General features: G+C 42.7%; 1 protein-coding gene across 1 annotated transcript in view; it reads left to right on the top strand.

The window, feature by feature from the left end:
• Positions 1-16,570, top strand: part of LOC124606918 (neprilysin-4-like) — a 734,039-nt gene that overhangs the window by 696,882 nt on the left and 20,587 nt on the right. Inside the window, exons 12-13 of the mRNA XM_047139027.1 lie at positions 13,753-13,849; positions 15,777-15,953. Of these exons, the coding sequence (XP_046994983.1) occupies positions 13,753-13,849; positions 15,777-15,953 (274 nt within the window). The remainder of the gene's footprint in view (positions 1-13,752; positions 13,850-15,776; positions 15,954-16,570) is intronic.

The following is a 16,570-nucleotide window of genomic DNA, read 5'->3' as shown; positions in this document are numbered from 1 at the left end:
GAGCTGTCCTTGAAGCAACCGACTTGCAACAGTTGGTTGTGTCACAGTGGTGCCAACTGCTGCTCAGACTGCTGCTCCAGACTCAGTACGATGCGCCAGAGCCGTACGCCCAACACGACGGTCTTCACTCTCGGCAGTGCCACGAGGCCGTCCTCAGCCCGGTCTTCTTGCGACCGTGACCACCGATGCCAGCAGTCATGTACGGTGGCTACATTCCTGCCACGTCTTTCTGCAATACCGCAGAAGGCACATCCAGCTTCTCGTAGCCCTATTACACAACATCGTTCAAACTTAGTGAGTGGTTAATAATGGAGCCTTTGTCGCCTTAAAGGCACTCTTTCCTAACATCAACTCACCACGTCCAGTCTCAAAAGTTACTAACACTCACGAGAGTTACGGCGTGCATTTAATGCAAACCTGGTTTGCATCCTCATGTTGGCGCTACTACTGCCACTCTTGTGTGACTGGCAAAGAAATCTGAACACACATCACCTTTCAGATGTAGAAAAACACCTACCAAATTCTGTTTGTGTCACACATCTGCTTCTTGGTGTCGCGATTTGTTTGCCCGTCAGGGTAGTTGACCGAATTTAAAAACTTAAAATGCTGTCATAATGTACTCATATAAGTATAATCATATGTTAAACATCGAATACGGTAAGACAGGTATTACAATAGAAATTGTTTACATGTTTTGAGGTAGCGTAACTCGTCGCACAAAAATCACCCAGATTATATTCATCCAGTAATTGAGAATGACAGCCGTGACCGACTTCCGACGAACTTCACTCATTATTTCAAATCTTTACGAAACTTTTTCTCGTTCTAACCCTGTACAATATAATGAAAGGAAAAAAGAAAGTTTATCGCTTACTACACTTTCGCTGCTCATGCAGTTAAACTTGAATATCAGGCACGACGTTTCAATGAAGAGTTTGACAGAGCATTGAAAGACGTAAGTCGAAACAAGGCCCCCGGAGTAGACAACATTCCATTAGAACTACTGACAGCCTTGGGAGAGCCAGTCCTGACAAAACTCTACCATCTTGTGAGCAAGATGTATGAAACAGGCGAAATTCCCTCAGACTTCAAGAAGAATATAATAATTCCAATCCCAAAGCAAGCAGATGTTGACAGATGTGAAAATTACCGAACTAACAGTTTAATAAGTCACAGCTGCAAAATACTAACGCGAATTCTTTACAGACGAATGGAAAAACTGGTAGAAGCTGACCTCGGGGAAGATCAGTTTGGATTCCATGGAAATGTTGGAACACGTGAGGCAATACTGACCCTAGGACTTATCTTAAAAGAAAGACTAAGGAAAGGCAAACCTACGTTTCTAGCATTTGTAGACTTAGAGAAAGATTTTGACAATGCTGGCTGGAATGCTCTCTTTCAAATTCTGAAGGTGGCAGGGGTAAAATACAGGGAGCGAAAGGCTTTTTACAATTTGTAGAGAAACCATATGGCAGCTAAAAGAGTCGAGGGGTATGAAAGGGAAGCAGTGGTTGGGAAGGGAGTGAGACAGGGTTGTATCCTCTCCCCGATGCTATTCAATCTGTATATTGAGCAAGCAGTAAAGGAAACAAAAGAAAAATTCGGAGTAGGTATTAAAATCCATGGAGAAGAAATAAAAACTTTGAGGTTCGCCGATGACATTGTAATTCTGTCAGAGACAGCAAAGGACTTGGAAGAGCAGTTGAACGGAATGGACAGTGTCTTGAAAGGAGGATATAAGATGAACATCAACAAAAGCAAAACGAGGATAATGGAATGTAGTCGAATTAAGTCGGGTGATGCTGAGGGAATTAGAATAGGAAATGAGACACTTAAAGTAGTAAAGGAGTTTTGTGATTTGGGGAGCAAAATAACTGATGATGGTCGAAGAAGAGAGGATATAAAATGTAGGCTGGCAATGGCATCGAGTATTGATTTAAGTGTCAGGAAGTCGTTTCTGAAAGTATTTGTATGGAGTGTAGCCATGTATGGAAGTGAAACATGGACGCTAAATAGTTTAGACAAGAAGAGAATAGAACCTTTCGAAATGTGGTGCTACAGAAGAATGCTGAAGATTAGATGGGTAGATCACATAACTAATGAGGAGGTGTTGAATAGGATTGGGGAGAAGAGAAGTTTGTGGCACAACTTGACTAGAAGAAGGGATCGGTTGGTAGGACATGTTCTGAGGCATCAAGGGTTCACAAATTTAGCATTGGAGGGCAGCGTGGAGGGTAAAAATCGTAGAGGGAGACCAAGAGATGAGTACACTAAGCAGATTCAGAAGGATGTAGGCTGCAGTAGGTACTGGGAGATGAAGAAGCTTGCACAGGATAGAGTAGCATAGAGAGCTGCATCAAACCAGTCTCAGGACTGACGACCACAACAAAACAAAACAAAAATTAAATAAACCTTTTTATTACACTCTATATTGGCAGCACATTTTGCAGACAGTATCCACATGTACCACTGAAAGTACGTGCTCAATTATATCATTGTACGAGACAGAGTTCAGCAGATATGACGTCCTAAACACTGAGATGCTTCAAGAATTTGCTTTTGCTTAAGGGGAGGTTTACTATCTTTGGCCCGAAAAAGGCATGTTCTTCGAGGAATTTTTTCTCGGGATGTGTTACAGATATCAATGTCAAATCTAGTCAAAATCGTTATTGATATTTATTCTACAAATTGGAATTTTTTCGATCGGAAATGTCGAAGAGCAAAGGCGGATGTGCCGTTGGAACGAAACAAAATTTCGATGTGGACCTCCACGTGCGGTATGTCACAGGTCAGCCGGCTAGTCTGAAATCAAAATTGAGTTAACGTTAACGAAGCATATAAGATTCTTTAGGACTTGTACCTCACTTAAGTTATTTGCACCATAGGAAACAAAGTGGCGGCTATTTTAAAAAAATAAGGTTTTTTCTATCGATTTTTCGACTTCGTCGGCCAAGTAAAATTGTTTATAGTTGATGGATCGGAATAAAAGTAGTGCAACTCCTAGACAATTTAATTAGCTTCGTCAGAAAAAGAGAATCATGCCACTCGGTTCAGTAGATTTGAAGTTACCGTACCACGCAATAAAAAAGGTCATTTCGAGAAAAACGCCTTTGAACTTTTGACTACATATAAATGCAACATTATGCATCTTAAGTTCAGTCTGCTATTCCAGGTCCATAAACTAGTCCTTCGTCTTCCTCACAGAGGGCGTTCTGCTCGATCTGGGCCATCCTGCGCTGCTCCAGAGCCGCTCGTACGGCCGGTGACAAGCGGTTTTCGGCCGCTTGAATCCGGCGGTCGACCGAATGCTTCGCGAACTGCGTCGAATAGAGTCCCAGGGTGACGTCCATCGTTGCCATGATCTTCAGAATTGATGAATACCCTTCGCTGAAGCTGCTCACTGCCAGGAAAGTCGCAATCTTCACAGTCTTCGCACCAGAATGCAAATGCTTTGGGGCTAACTTCCAACACACGCGTTCAAACTTTCATTTGAATTTGGTGTGTTTCATACCAAGCACCGGTACAATAACTCGTCCTCCGAAAGAAAAAAACTGGTGCGTGAAAAGGCCGATTTCAGGCAGGTGCTTTTTTTTGTTCAACCACTAATAACAAACATTTCCGTTCCGTATTCGGAAAAACCGTTTCAGGGGTGGATTCTAAACACTTTTTATGGATCCAAAAATGCAATAAATCTATTTTTTGAACAAAAAGATAGTAAACCTCCCTTTAAGACGGAGCGCAAATTACCCAGAATGACTCATCCAGTGTTTGATAATGAATCCACTTAGAGACTTCCAACAAAGTTTATACATAATTTCAAACCTTTTTTACATTTTTCTCTCTTACATGGTTAACGTCACGTATTTAAATCATTAACTCATTTCTAAAATAATCAGACATTTGAAACTGTTTTACATACAAGAGTTTGATTCTTTCAAGAATCTAGGATGGTGAGTTTACTGGCACGTACTGGAAGAGAGCATACTTTTCTTCATTTGTTCGGGGTACACGAAAGGCACGCCATCTACCTCTAAATGGCGTACTGACAGCGTCATCGCTGAAAGCAAATTTAATATCCCGTCGAGGGCGAATTAATTAGAGCTACAGGAAGAGGTGGAGGAGGAGGGGATCAGGGTTTAACGTCCCGTCGACAACGAAGTCATTAGAGCCGGAGCACAGGCTCAGATTAGGGAAGGTTTGGAAAGGAAATCCGCCGCGTCCTTTGTCAAAGGAAACATCCCGACATTTGCCTGAATCCATCTGCGGAGATCACGGAAAACCTAAATCAGGATGGCCGGACGCAGGTTTGAACCGTCGTCCTCCCGAATGCCAGTTCCGTGTTCTAACCACTGCGCCACCTGGCTCGGTTGGAGCTACAGCTTGCGGTAGACAAGGATTGGGCAAGAAACCGGCCTTCCATTTTCAAGTGGACCATCCCAGCATTTTCCATAAGGGACTTGCGGAAATAAAGGATAATCTAAATCTGGACGGCGATGCGCGGCTGTGAAGCCCGCACAACCAGTCCAGTGGCTCGACCGCTGCACCATCCTCTCTCGATCGTCGGCAGGCACGCTTTCCCTGGCCAGACTTTAGTATGATTAGCGAAAACAGTGCACACACAAGGTGCTGGTACATACGTAAGCCACGTAACTTAGCAGCTATTATCGCACTTCGTATTCCGTTCTTCTGAATTCAACTGGTATACATACATCGTTATTACATCCACTTGCTGGATACGTTTCGGGTCACTACCCATTGCCTGTGGGCCTCCGTTTAACATAACTTAAAAAGTCACGGGACTCGATTGGTCAACTGCAAATCCCTATACGTGAAACACGGACTATTTGCCTTACGCATATACCATCTCATTATCCGATACTACAGTAGTCTCTGTTCAGATATCTTGCAGTGACTGCAGCCCTCATTCTGCTATAAAAAGCATATGGTATTCTATTATACAATCAGCGTAATACCTCATTCATCAAAGTTGCTATCCAGAATAACCTGTAGAATAATGGAACAGAAGACTGGCCTTAGGAAAGGAAAACGGACAAGAGAAACAGTTCAGACGTTGCCTTAGGTAAGAAGGGCAAAACTTAAGAAAGTAATAACACTTTCAGAGGATTTATCTGCTTATCAGCTTAGGAAATGCACTCTACAAACTAAGATGGTGTACAATGTTTGAAATTATCAGAAAAATAAGTACAGTGAAAGATGAGTGATGAACAATATGTTGAATAATCAAGAGCCTTCAATATCAATGGAAAACCAATGGACGTAAGTGCTCGGATTATAAAAGGGCGTCAACCAGTAATACAGTCTTTCTCCGCTACTCTTCAATCCGTACGCCGAAGAAGCGATGGCGGAAATAAAAATAAGGGGGGGGGGGGGGGGGAGGTAAAATACATGGTGAAAGGATATAAAGAATATGTATGAACGATAAAATTCGCTGATGACATCGCTACGCTCAGTGAATATAAGGAAGCATTACAGGACCTGTTAAATGGAATGAGCTGTCTAATGAACACGAAAGATGGACCGAGAGTAAACCAAAGGAAACGTTGAGCAATGAGGAGTAGCAGAAATGATATTAGCGATAGATTTAACGTCAAAATTGGGAACCATTTAGTAGATGAAATGAAGGAATTATTATACAATGGACGCAAAAAAGCGTTTGATGGACGAAATAAGGAGGAAATAAGAAACTGGCCAGCACAGGCAGAGAAGGCATTCCTCCTTAGTGAAAGCCCACTATTACCAAACAGCTGCTTGAACTGGAGGAAGAAACTTCTGATAATGTACATCTGGAGCATAACATTGTATGGAAGTGAATCAAGGACAGTGAAATGTTTAAGCTTTGATGTGTTACAGAAGGATGTTAAGATTTAAGTGCGGTGATAAGATGAGAAGTCAAGATATTGGCCGAAGAACAGTTGAGGAACGGAACACGTGGAAAACACTAAGAGAAGGACAGGTTGATTGATCATTTGTTAAGAGATTTTCAGGAAACCAATTTCCATGGTATTAGATGGAGCTGTGAAGTGCGAAAAGTAAAGGAGAAGACAGAGATTAGAATGTATCCATCAAACAATCGAAGACATTAAATGTATGCACTACTCTGATGAAAAGCTCCATTAAACAGAGATGAAGGAAAACCTACAAATCAGTTTCCTCTCACCTTCTAATCTCGTAAGAAAGCCCGAAGCACTCGACGGCGAGTTACACAGACGGAAACTTTATCACAGAGGTCTGATTTACTGAGATATCGGAAATAGCGTTTGGTGTTCGTATTTTACGGCCTTTACTCGCTCCGTAGCTGTTAACAGCGGTGCCATTCGGTCGGGCGGGTTGCCAGTCTCCACGTTTGTAGGCGTACGGGGTATGGACACAGTTCTGTAACACAATCGCGACACTTCTACTCATTTTTGTTACAAACTGCGACAGCAACGCGAAAGCAGACAGCACGCTACACTACTCATTACGACATCCAAGAGGGGAATGCCAATAGTGTCGTTTATATTGATTTGTAACACTGTTTGCAGAAAATGGAGCGACGCAGCGGAATAAATTGTAGCAGTAACGAAAAGATGACACAAAATTTGCCATTCTACAGGTTCCTAAGGATTAAAGAGGTATGAAACATCACATTACAGTACTGTTTGGTTACGATTTTCTTCCAACCCATAGAAATTTGCTAGAGAATAACGTTTCGTTAAAAAAAGAAAAAAAAGGAGATAGTAAAACCAAAAGGTATGATCAATGCAGAAATACGTGAGGTTTAGTTCACTGTACTTCAAACTAAACCAATTTATAAATTTGTGAAAGAGGGAACTGGTATGGACTACAGTACCTGCATTATTTAACGTGCCGGGTAAGTCATCATAGTCGCATCTGAAGCGAAAACTACCACACAGCCATGACGATAAAACAACAAAAACAATAAGTCTGTTTCCCGACTCAAACCAACTCGGCGATTGTTGCTACATCACAGCCACAAATATAGGAGTTCTCAGCACAGTTGTCTTTTGAAGAACAAGTAATTATACACTCTAAGACAAAAAAAAAAACGACGCACCACGATGGAATTAACGGAATTTGACGGAAGGGGTAGATGCGATGTCCGTGTACAGACAAACAACTGATTACAATTTCAGAAACATTGGGTGGTTTATTCAAGAGAGAGAGCTTGACAAACTGATTACGTCAATAGCCCTTATGTAAGCAGTTGTTCGGGTTGGCACTGGTTGCTGAACTTGTTGGATGACCTCCTGAGAGATACCGTGCCAAAGTCTCCAATTGGCGCGTTAGATCGTAAAAAACCTGAGCTCGTTGGACGCCCCTACCCATAATGCACCAAACGTTCTCAACTGGGGAGGGACCCGGCGACCTTGTTGGCCAAATTAGGGTTTGGCCAGCACGAAGACAAGCAGTATAAACTCTCGCCGTGTACGGGCGGGCATTATCTTGCTGAAAAGTAAACCCAGATTGCCTTGCCTTGAAGAAAAACAAAATGGAGCGTACAATATCGTCGACGTACCGCTGTGCAGCGGATGACAGCCAAAGGGGTCCTGCTATGAAATGAAAAGGTACCCAGTTGTTAAGCCGTATGGTTGGCAACAGTCATGTTGACATCCCACCACTGTCGGGATCGCCTCCAGACACGTCTACAGCCTGTCATCTCTTTGATTGGAGTAGAATTGTCTTCAGTGATGAGTCCCGCTTCGAACTGAGCCCCAATTACCAGTGGCTGGTTGTTTGTTTGTGGGAAGAGACCAAACAGCGAGGTTATCGGTCTCATAGGATTAGGGAAGGATGGGAAAGTAAGTCGACCGTGCCCTTTCGAAGGAACCATCCCGGCATTTGCCTGGAGCGATTTAGGGAAATCAAGGAAAACCTAAATCAGGATGGCCAGAAGCGGGATTGAACCGTCGTCCTTCCGAATGCGAGTCCAGTGAATTACCAGTGAAGACGTGTTTGGAGACACCCCCCTCCCCCTCCAGAAAGCTGTGGGATACAACATGATCGTCGCCCGCCATACAGCTCAACAACTAGGAGCAGTGGTCTGGAGTGCCATTTTTCTGAGAGCGGGCTGGTTTTATTCAGAATTCCAATAAAACATATTACTCCCACTCTTGTCGCCTTTTCTGTTTGAGCCATCATTCTCTTGACTCGTTTGATGCGGCCCGCCACAAGTTCCCCTCCTGTGCCAACCTCTTCATGTCAGAGTAGGTAACACTTGCAACCTACACCCTTAGTTATTTGCTGTATGTATTCCAATCTCTGTCTTCCTCTACACTTCTTACCTTCTACAGTTCCCCCTGGTACCACGGAAGTTGTTCCTCGACGTCGTAACAGACGTCTTATCATCCTGTCCCTTCTCTTTGCCAGTGTTTTCCATATATACCTTCCCTCTCCGATTCTGCGCAGAATCTCCTCATTCCTTAGCTTATCGGTCCACATAATTTTCAACATTCGTCTGTAACACCACATGTCGAATGCTTCGATTCTCTTCTGTTCCAGTTTTCCCACAGTCCATTTTACACCAACATACAATGCTGTGCTCCAAACATACATTCTCAGAAAATTCTTCCTCAAATTAAGGCCTGTGTTTGATACTGGTAGACTTCTCTTGGCCAGTAATGCCCTTCTTGCCAGTGCTAGTCTGCTTCTGATGCTCTCCTTGCTCCGTCAGTCATGGGTTATTTTGCAGCGTAGGTAGCAGAATTCCGTAACTTCATCTACTTCATGAAGTTAAGTTTCTTGACGTTCTCATCTCTGCTGCTTCTGATTAGTTTCGTCTTTCTTCGATTTATTCTCAGTCCATATTCTGAGTTCAGTAGACTTAATTAATTTCACCAGATCCTGTAATTTTTCTTCACTTTCATTGAGGATAGCAATGTTATCAGCGAATCTTAACACCGATATCCTTTCATTTTGATTTTTAATTCCGCTCTTAACCTTTGACTTCCATCATAGAAGTGTGGGGGCTAAGTTGTAGGCAGAGACAGCAGTAAGCAGGTTCAAATTGGAGGTAATGTAACATCATTTCATGGTCGAGCCTGTTTGGTCATTGGCTCAAATGGCTCTGAGCACTATGGGACTTAACTGCTGTGGTCATCAGTCCCCTAGAACTTAGAACTACTTAAACCTAACTAACCTAAGGACATCACACACATCCATGCCCGAGGCAGGATTCGAACCTGCGACCGTAGCAGTCGCACGGTTCCGGACTGCGCGCCTAGAACCGCGAGACCACCGCGGCCGGCAGCTTCTTTGATGTATAGATTGAACAGCAGAGGCGAAAGACTACATCCCTGCCTTACACCCTTTTTAAAGGAGCGCTTCGTTCTTGGTCTTCCATTCTTATTATTCCCTCTTGGCTCTTGTACATGTTGTATATTACCCGTCTATCTTGTAGCTAAGCACTATTTTCATCAGCAGTTAAAATATCTTGCACATTGTCGAGCGCTTTTTCCAAATCGATAAATCCTACGAATATGTCTTGATTTTTTCTAGTCTTGCTTAAATTATCAATCGCAGCGTCAGAACTTCCCTTTGGTACTTTAGCTTTCCTAAAGCGGAACTGATCGTCATCAAGCATATCGTCAGTTCTCTTTTCCTTTCTTCTGTGTATTTTTCTTGTCAGCAACTTACATGCATGAGCTGCTAAGCTGATTGTGCGATAATTCTCACGCTTGTCAGCTCGTGCAGTCTTTGGAATTGTGCGGATGATATTTTTTCGAAAGACAGATGGTATATCGCCAGGTATACTTTCTACACATCATCGTGATTAGTCATTTTGTTGCCACTTCCTCCAATGATTTTAGAAATTCTGATGAAATGTTATCTATCCCTTCTGCCTCATTTGGTCTTAAATTTTCCGAAGCCCTTTTAAATTCCGTTTCTAATACTGGATCCCCTATCTCTTCCCTGTCGACTTCTGTTCCTTCTTCTATCACATCAGACAAATCTGTCCCCTCATAAAGGCCTTCAAGTTTCTCTTTCCACCTATCCATTCTCTCCTCTGCATCTGACAGTGGAATTCTCATTGCACTCTTAATGTTACCACCCTCACTTTTAATTTCAGCGAAGGTTGTTTTGTCTTTTCTATATTCTGAGTTAGTCCTTCGGTTAGTCATTTCTTTTTCAGTTTCTTCACATATTTCATGCAGCCATTTTGCCTTAGGTTCCCTGCACTTCCTATTTATTTCATTTCTCAAAGACATGTATGCCTGGATTCCTGAATTTCCGTGAACATTTTTGTACTTCCTTCTTTCATCGATCAACTGAAGTATTTCTTCTGTTACCTTCTTTGTACCTACGCTTTTTCTTTCCAGCGTTTGTGATAGCCCTTTTTAGAGATGTCTATTTCTCTTGAACCAAACTGCTTACTAAGCCATTCCTTATCGCAGTATCTATAGCTGTAGAGAAATTCAAGCACATCTCTTCGTTCCTTAGTATTTCTGTATCGCACTTCACTGCATATTGATTCTTCCTTAATAGTCTCTTAAACTTTAGCCTACTCTTCATCACTACTGAACTGTGATCTGAGTCTGTATGTGCTCCGGGTATGCCTTACAATCCAGTATCTGATTTCGGAACTTCTGAAATCTTTCCGTATCACCTGGCTTTTTCGAAGTATACCTTCTACTGTTGTGGCTCTTGAACAGATTATTCGCTATTACTGGCTGAAATTTATTGCAGAATGCAATTAGTCTTTCTCGTCACTCATTCCTTGTACCGGGCCCATATACTCCTATAACTCTTTCTTCTACTCTTTCCCCTACAACTGTATTCCAGTCTCCCATGACTAATAGATTTTCATCTTCCTTTGCGTTCTGAATTACCCGTTCAATATCCTCAAATACTTTCTTTCTCACTTTCTCTTCAGCTTGTGACGTCGGCATGTATACCTCAACTATCGTTGTCGGTGTTGACTTGCTGCGATTCTGATGAGAACAATCCTATCACTGAACTGTTAACAGTAACACACTCTCTGCCTCGCCTTTCTGTTCATAAGGAACCCTACTCCCATTATACCATTTCTGCTGTAGTTGATATTACCCTATAGTCATCTGACCAGAAATAGCTGTCTTCTTTCCATTTCACTTCACTGACCTCAATATATCTAGACTGAAACTTTCTATTTCCCTTTTCAGATTTTCTAGCTTCCGTACCACGTTCAAAATTCTGACATTGCACTCCCCGACTTCTCGAGCGGTATCCTTTCGTTGGTTATTCTATCTTTTTCTCATGGTCACCTTTCCCTTGGCACTCCCCTCACGGAGATCGGAATGGGGGACTATTCGGGAATCTTTTGCCAGTGGAGAGATCATCGTGACAGCTTTTTAATTACAAGCCACATATGCAGTGGTTTCCATTGCCTTCTGGATCCTCAAGCAATTGCTCGTTGCTGAATCTTTAGGGGCAGTTTCCCACCCCAAAGGCAAGAAAGTACGCTGAACCTCTGTCCACTTCTGCACCATCTTTGACAAGGCCGGTGGGAGATTGAGGCTGACTTCTAACGCCGAAGGCCTTCGGCCGCCGAAGCTGATGATTTTTATTCAAAATTTAAGCAGTGGGAGGGTTCGAACCTGGGATGGAGGACTAATCAATGACACTATCCCTACGCCACAGGTCTCACAGCTTCTCGCTACAACGCATTGAACTGGGATTATGTTGCGAAAAGAATTCTTTTGGATACAAAACCCTATTTTTCAACATAAAAATTCTTTTGACTACATAACCCTATTTTTCAACATAATCTCTGTTCAATGTGACGGTCACCTTACTGAGAGGGCCTCTATGACTGGATGGACCCACTCAACCGGTCGACGTCGTAGACAATGTCTTGCTGCATCAATAACCTCCCCATAATCCGCATACTCCTTCCCGCCGCGTGCATCCTTCATTGGTCTGAAAAGACAGAAGTCAGAAGGAGCGAAATCCAGGCTGTAGGGTGGATTAGGAAGACTGGTCCAACGAAGTTCTGGGAGCTCCTCTCGGGCGCACATTCTTGTGTGAGGTCTTGCGTTGTTATGGAGAAAGAGAAGTTCGTTTGTATTTTTGTGAGACGAACATGCGAAGTTGTTTCTTTAATTTCCTGGCGGTAGCACAACTACTTCAGAGTTGATCGTTGCGCCATGAGGGAGGACATGAAACAGAATAACGCCTTCAGAGTCCAAGAAACAACCTCGAAGAAGACCATCGCCATGACTTTACCAGCCGAGGGTGCAGTTTTGAACTTTTTCTACGGAGGGTGGTGTGGCGTCACTCTATGGATTGCCGTTTCCTTTCCAGTTCGAAGTGATGAACCCATGTTTCATCGCCTGTGACGATGATCGATAAAAAATTGTTACATTCAGCCTCGTAACGCGCAAGTAATTCCGCACAGATGGTCCTTCGTTGCTCTTTATGGTGTTCTGTTAGGCGATGAGGAGCCCAGCACGCACATTCCTTTGAGTGCCCCAACTGGTGAACGGTCCATCTCCGTAGCTGCGCTGTCAGCGAGGTGGGTTCCTAACCAAAAGGATCAAGGTGTAGCTGCGCGATCAGAGCGGTGGACTCGCATTCGGGAGGACGACGGTTCAATCCCTCGTCCTTCCATCCTGATTTAGGTTTTCCGTGATTTCCCTAAATAGCTCCAGCAAATACATAGATGGTTCCTTTGAAAGGGCACGGATGACTTCCTTCCCCGTCCTTCCCTAATCCAATGAGACCGATGACCTTGCAGTTTGGTCTCTTCCCACAAATAGCCCCAACTCAGAGTGGTGGATTCCTAACCAAAAGGGCCAGGGTTCGATTCCTGGCTGGGTCAGAGATTTTTCGCCACTCGGTGACTGAGTGTTGTGTTGTCCTTACATTCATGTCATGATAACTGAAATTCCTCTACTGAGATGGCTGAATGGGCAGGTCCCAAAAGCCAACAAATTGGAGGAAAAAAGTGGTGGGCAGGTGTGTCTCTACCAAGAGAAACGTCCAATTGTGCAGCAAGGTATTCGTCATCCGTCGATCACCTCGAATGAGAGTGTCCGCACGTTCCAACATTGCAGGAGTCACAGCAGTGTGTGGCCGCCCAACATACGGGACATCAGTCAGCTTTGCACGGCCCTGTTGCGATGATGACAGAGGTCTCGCCCAATGACTCACCACGCTTTTGTTCACAGTACGGTCTTTGTTGACTTCAGCAAGCGCATGTGAGTATCTGAGTAGCTCTAGATTTGCGCCAAACGCGGCTCAGTGACAGCTCTCCGCTTGGAACGCACCTCCTTTACAGAAGCCATTTTGAACGCTACGTACAGCGCTGCCACCTATCGGAACTTCATGGAACTATATGAGTTGAAACTGTAATATTCCATTGTGACCTGCAACAAATTCTGCAGTTTTTCAACAAACTGGGCTAGAAAAAAATGTGTTACGTTGCTTGTTGAACGTTCCTCGATCTTACTTCCAAAAGGAAATCGATACAGGGAATACGATCCTGATATGCCTTGTATCTTTCGCACCCGATCTGTACTGTGGCTTGCGGAGTACAGATGCACGTATCGATACAGAAACGCAACTGGAAAATGTCATATCTGATTTCAGACTGCACTACTATCCACATGTGTTTATAGTAAGAAGCACTCTAACGTGACATGTCTTGTATTAGTCGTTTTTCTTTCTACAGGTAAGACACGGTCTAGATATTGACACTGCTGCTGAATTATACGATATGTATCGACAGATAGTGAAAATGGTGTCTCTTTTCAGATGGAAAGGCTGCACAGGAAACGTAAACTCCAACTTCGGAATGGCGGTGAGCTACTTGTATGTGCAGAAGCATTTCAACAACGAATCACGGGTGAAGGTGAGTCCTCACATTCAAGAATATTTTTGTAATTATTTACGCATTCTTACTGAATGTAAATTTAATTGCAGGAGTTGCTTGCTCTAAAGCGTTGGTTTTGTAGATTCATCCCAGTAGTGTTGTTAAATTGTGCGGTTTTTTGAATTAAAAATTGAGGAATTACCTGGCAGTATTACTTGACTAATACTTCCACAATAATGTAGGTCAGGTTCTTGTCGTCTCTGTGGAAACGAGTCTTGTTTTAGCGATAGGCCCAGGATATCTGCAAATCCGCATAATGGTAGAATATTGCATTTACCGTACGGTTTCTGTCAACCATAGGAATTACCGACTCCCCTCGTAACCGATCCTGCGCCAACTTCGAGTTCACACCAAACATTTCTCATCTCTTGAATCTCTCCAGCCAGCTGTGCCATAGTACGTAATTGCCCGAAAGCTAAAAGCACCCTCGAGATAAATGTAGCCCTCGTACGCAGTTACAGTTGCCGAATTCTCTGAAAAATCTCGGGGTCCATTTTGTTAGAGAAATATCGCAGAATAGGCCCGATTTATATTTGCTTCTCAGCAAATCAATTACATCACGCTTTTTAATTACACTGCTGTTCAAAATCTGTTCATGAGAAACGGTAATGATGCACCAATCCCAATATAAAATTCCTCTCAGGGTCTTTTCACAACCGCAAACACTAAGACATTAGGTTAGACTGTGACATTACCGTGTCATTACCGACCTTTCCAAGGTCGACTTGAGCTTGTTAAAAATGTACCGATATTACATTTAATTTTTACCTAAGATAATTGTGAAATGTGATGTATCCGATGAGGGAACTGTATACGAAACCATGGGCGAACACAGCGGGATAAGGGAAGGCACTGCACCCCTAGAAAAGTATATATATATATATATATATATATATATATATATATATATATATATATATATATATATATATATATATTTCATTGTGCTAGTTCAAATATAATGTTCACTTTTTGTAATGAAAGTCGTTCTCCTTTCGACACAATACCTTGAAATAACTGGCAAATTCGTCATTAAAAGTGCCGGGTCCAGGTCTCCAGCTTTGTTTAAAGAAAAAATATTAAATAATCTGCGCTGATAGTACCGTGTCTGTAAAACAACGATGTAAATTTTAAATGTGTAATGGCGGCAGACTGCTGCGCTCCGGCAAAGCTGTCTTCTCTCCGCTGCAGAAAATGCTATAATTCTGAAAGCTAGGATTTTTTAACTTAGCTTTAACTCTTCTACAAATAAAACTCAAGTCGCACTTTAACCTGTTCTCTATTTGAGATCAGCTCAGTAAACTAAATTACATTACATTGCGTAGCTGGATAAGCAGTATACGCAATAAAGTTTCGGAAGACAGCCACAGAGAGAACTGTTCGCATAAAACTGTGTGTTTACGCATATCATAGTCACACGAGTTTTTCCCACAGTTCTTCTACACCTCAATTCACTTGCAAAAAATATTGTTATCACATATTGGTGTAGGGACGCTATAACCACCACTCTCTCATGTCTTGTTGGTCTTGTTAATTAAATAGATCAATAAGTGGTTAATGTTGATTTAAAAAATTATCCACACTTCATTGTGTAAAGTAAATGTAGATCTAGATTTAATTTTAATTACTTCAGCAAAATCAAACCGATCTAAATAGGATAGTTGATTAATTTCACAACCTGCTTGTTTACATGTAAATAAGCTCTTGTTTCCGTCACATAGGTTATGGATTCCAACTCTTCAGTCAGGCTTGAAAGGTAAAACTACTCTATTAAACACGCCTAGAATAACTTGAGTTCATATATAATTTGAGCTTATATAAACTATCGTCATGTATTCATGTCTCTCTGTGTTTGGGAAACACTGTTTGTCTCTCAAGATTCAAGGGCAACTGAACGGCTTTCCAGGCTCTGGAGATGGTTAACGACATCAGGAATGCGTTCACCGAAATGGTGGGCGAGCTGCAGTGGATGGACGACGTGACGAAGGCGAGGACACTGGAAAAGGCGCACGCCATGCGACCCTTCATTGGCTTCCCAGGCTGGCTGCTCACGCCTGGGGAACTGGAGAAACATTACAACGAGGTTTGTCTTTACCCTGTTGCCTCAAAAGGCCTTATTTTCTCGATAAATTCTCGTCGTGAAAATGCTCTGAGATGAAAATATTATTCAGCTGATTTCCCCAGGATAATTCATTTGGATAAAGCGTAAGCTCACGCACCTCATTTCTTTCTCTTGTTCACTTGGAACTTTGCCAAGACTGCAGTTAAGACGAAAAAGACAAAGGGTTTTTGATCGTACAATTCCTGGCTTTTCAATTAGATCCTAGCAAGGTTGCAACAATGCAAAGGAATCCCAATAGGGAATATGTGAGAGAGGGTTCCAGTTCAATAATTTACCTAGCAGTCTAGGATTTAGACTTATTTTAGTGATATAGCTAGAGCCATAGGCGACCGCATGCGGGGGCCAGCATTTATCCCAGCCAGTACAGGATCTGCTTTTTCAGTATTTGGCAAATTTCGTTTCATTATTTAACTTTATCACTGGATGGCCTTCCTGATGCCACAGTGATAAGGGTAACATATAGCCATGGCCTGAGTGGAGCAAGGCAGTTGCCCTTATTTCCCCCAGAGCATGCTACACACAAACCTACCCGATGATACGGAAGTGTTTGGGTGGCAAGCGTTTCAGAAAACATTGCG

Source organism: Schistocerca americana, chromosome 3, assembly GCF_021461395.2.
Source record: "Schistocerca americana isolate TAMUIC-IGC-003095 chromosome 3, iqSchAmer2.1, whole genome shotgun sequence".
Taxonomy (NCBI): Eukaryota; Metazoa; Arthropoda; class Insecta; order Orthoptera; family Acrididae; genus Schistocerca; species Schistocerca americana.
This window is presented reverse-complemented; position numbering and strand designations above follow the sequence as displayed.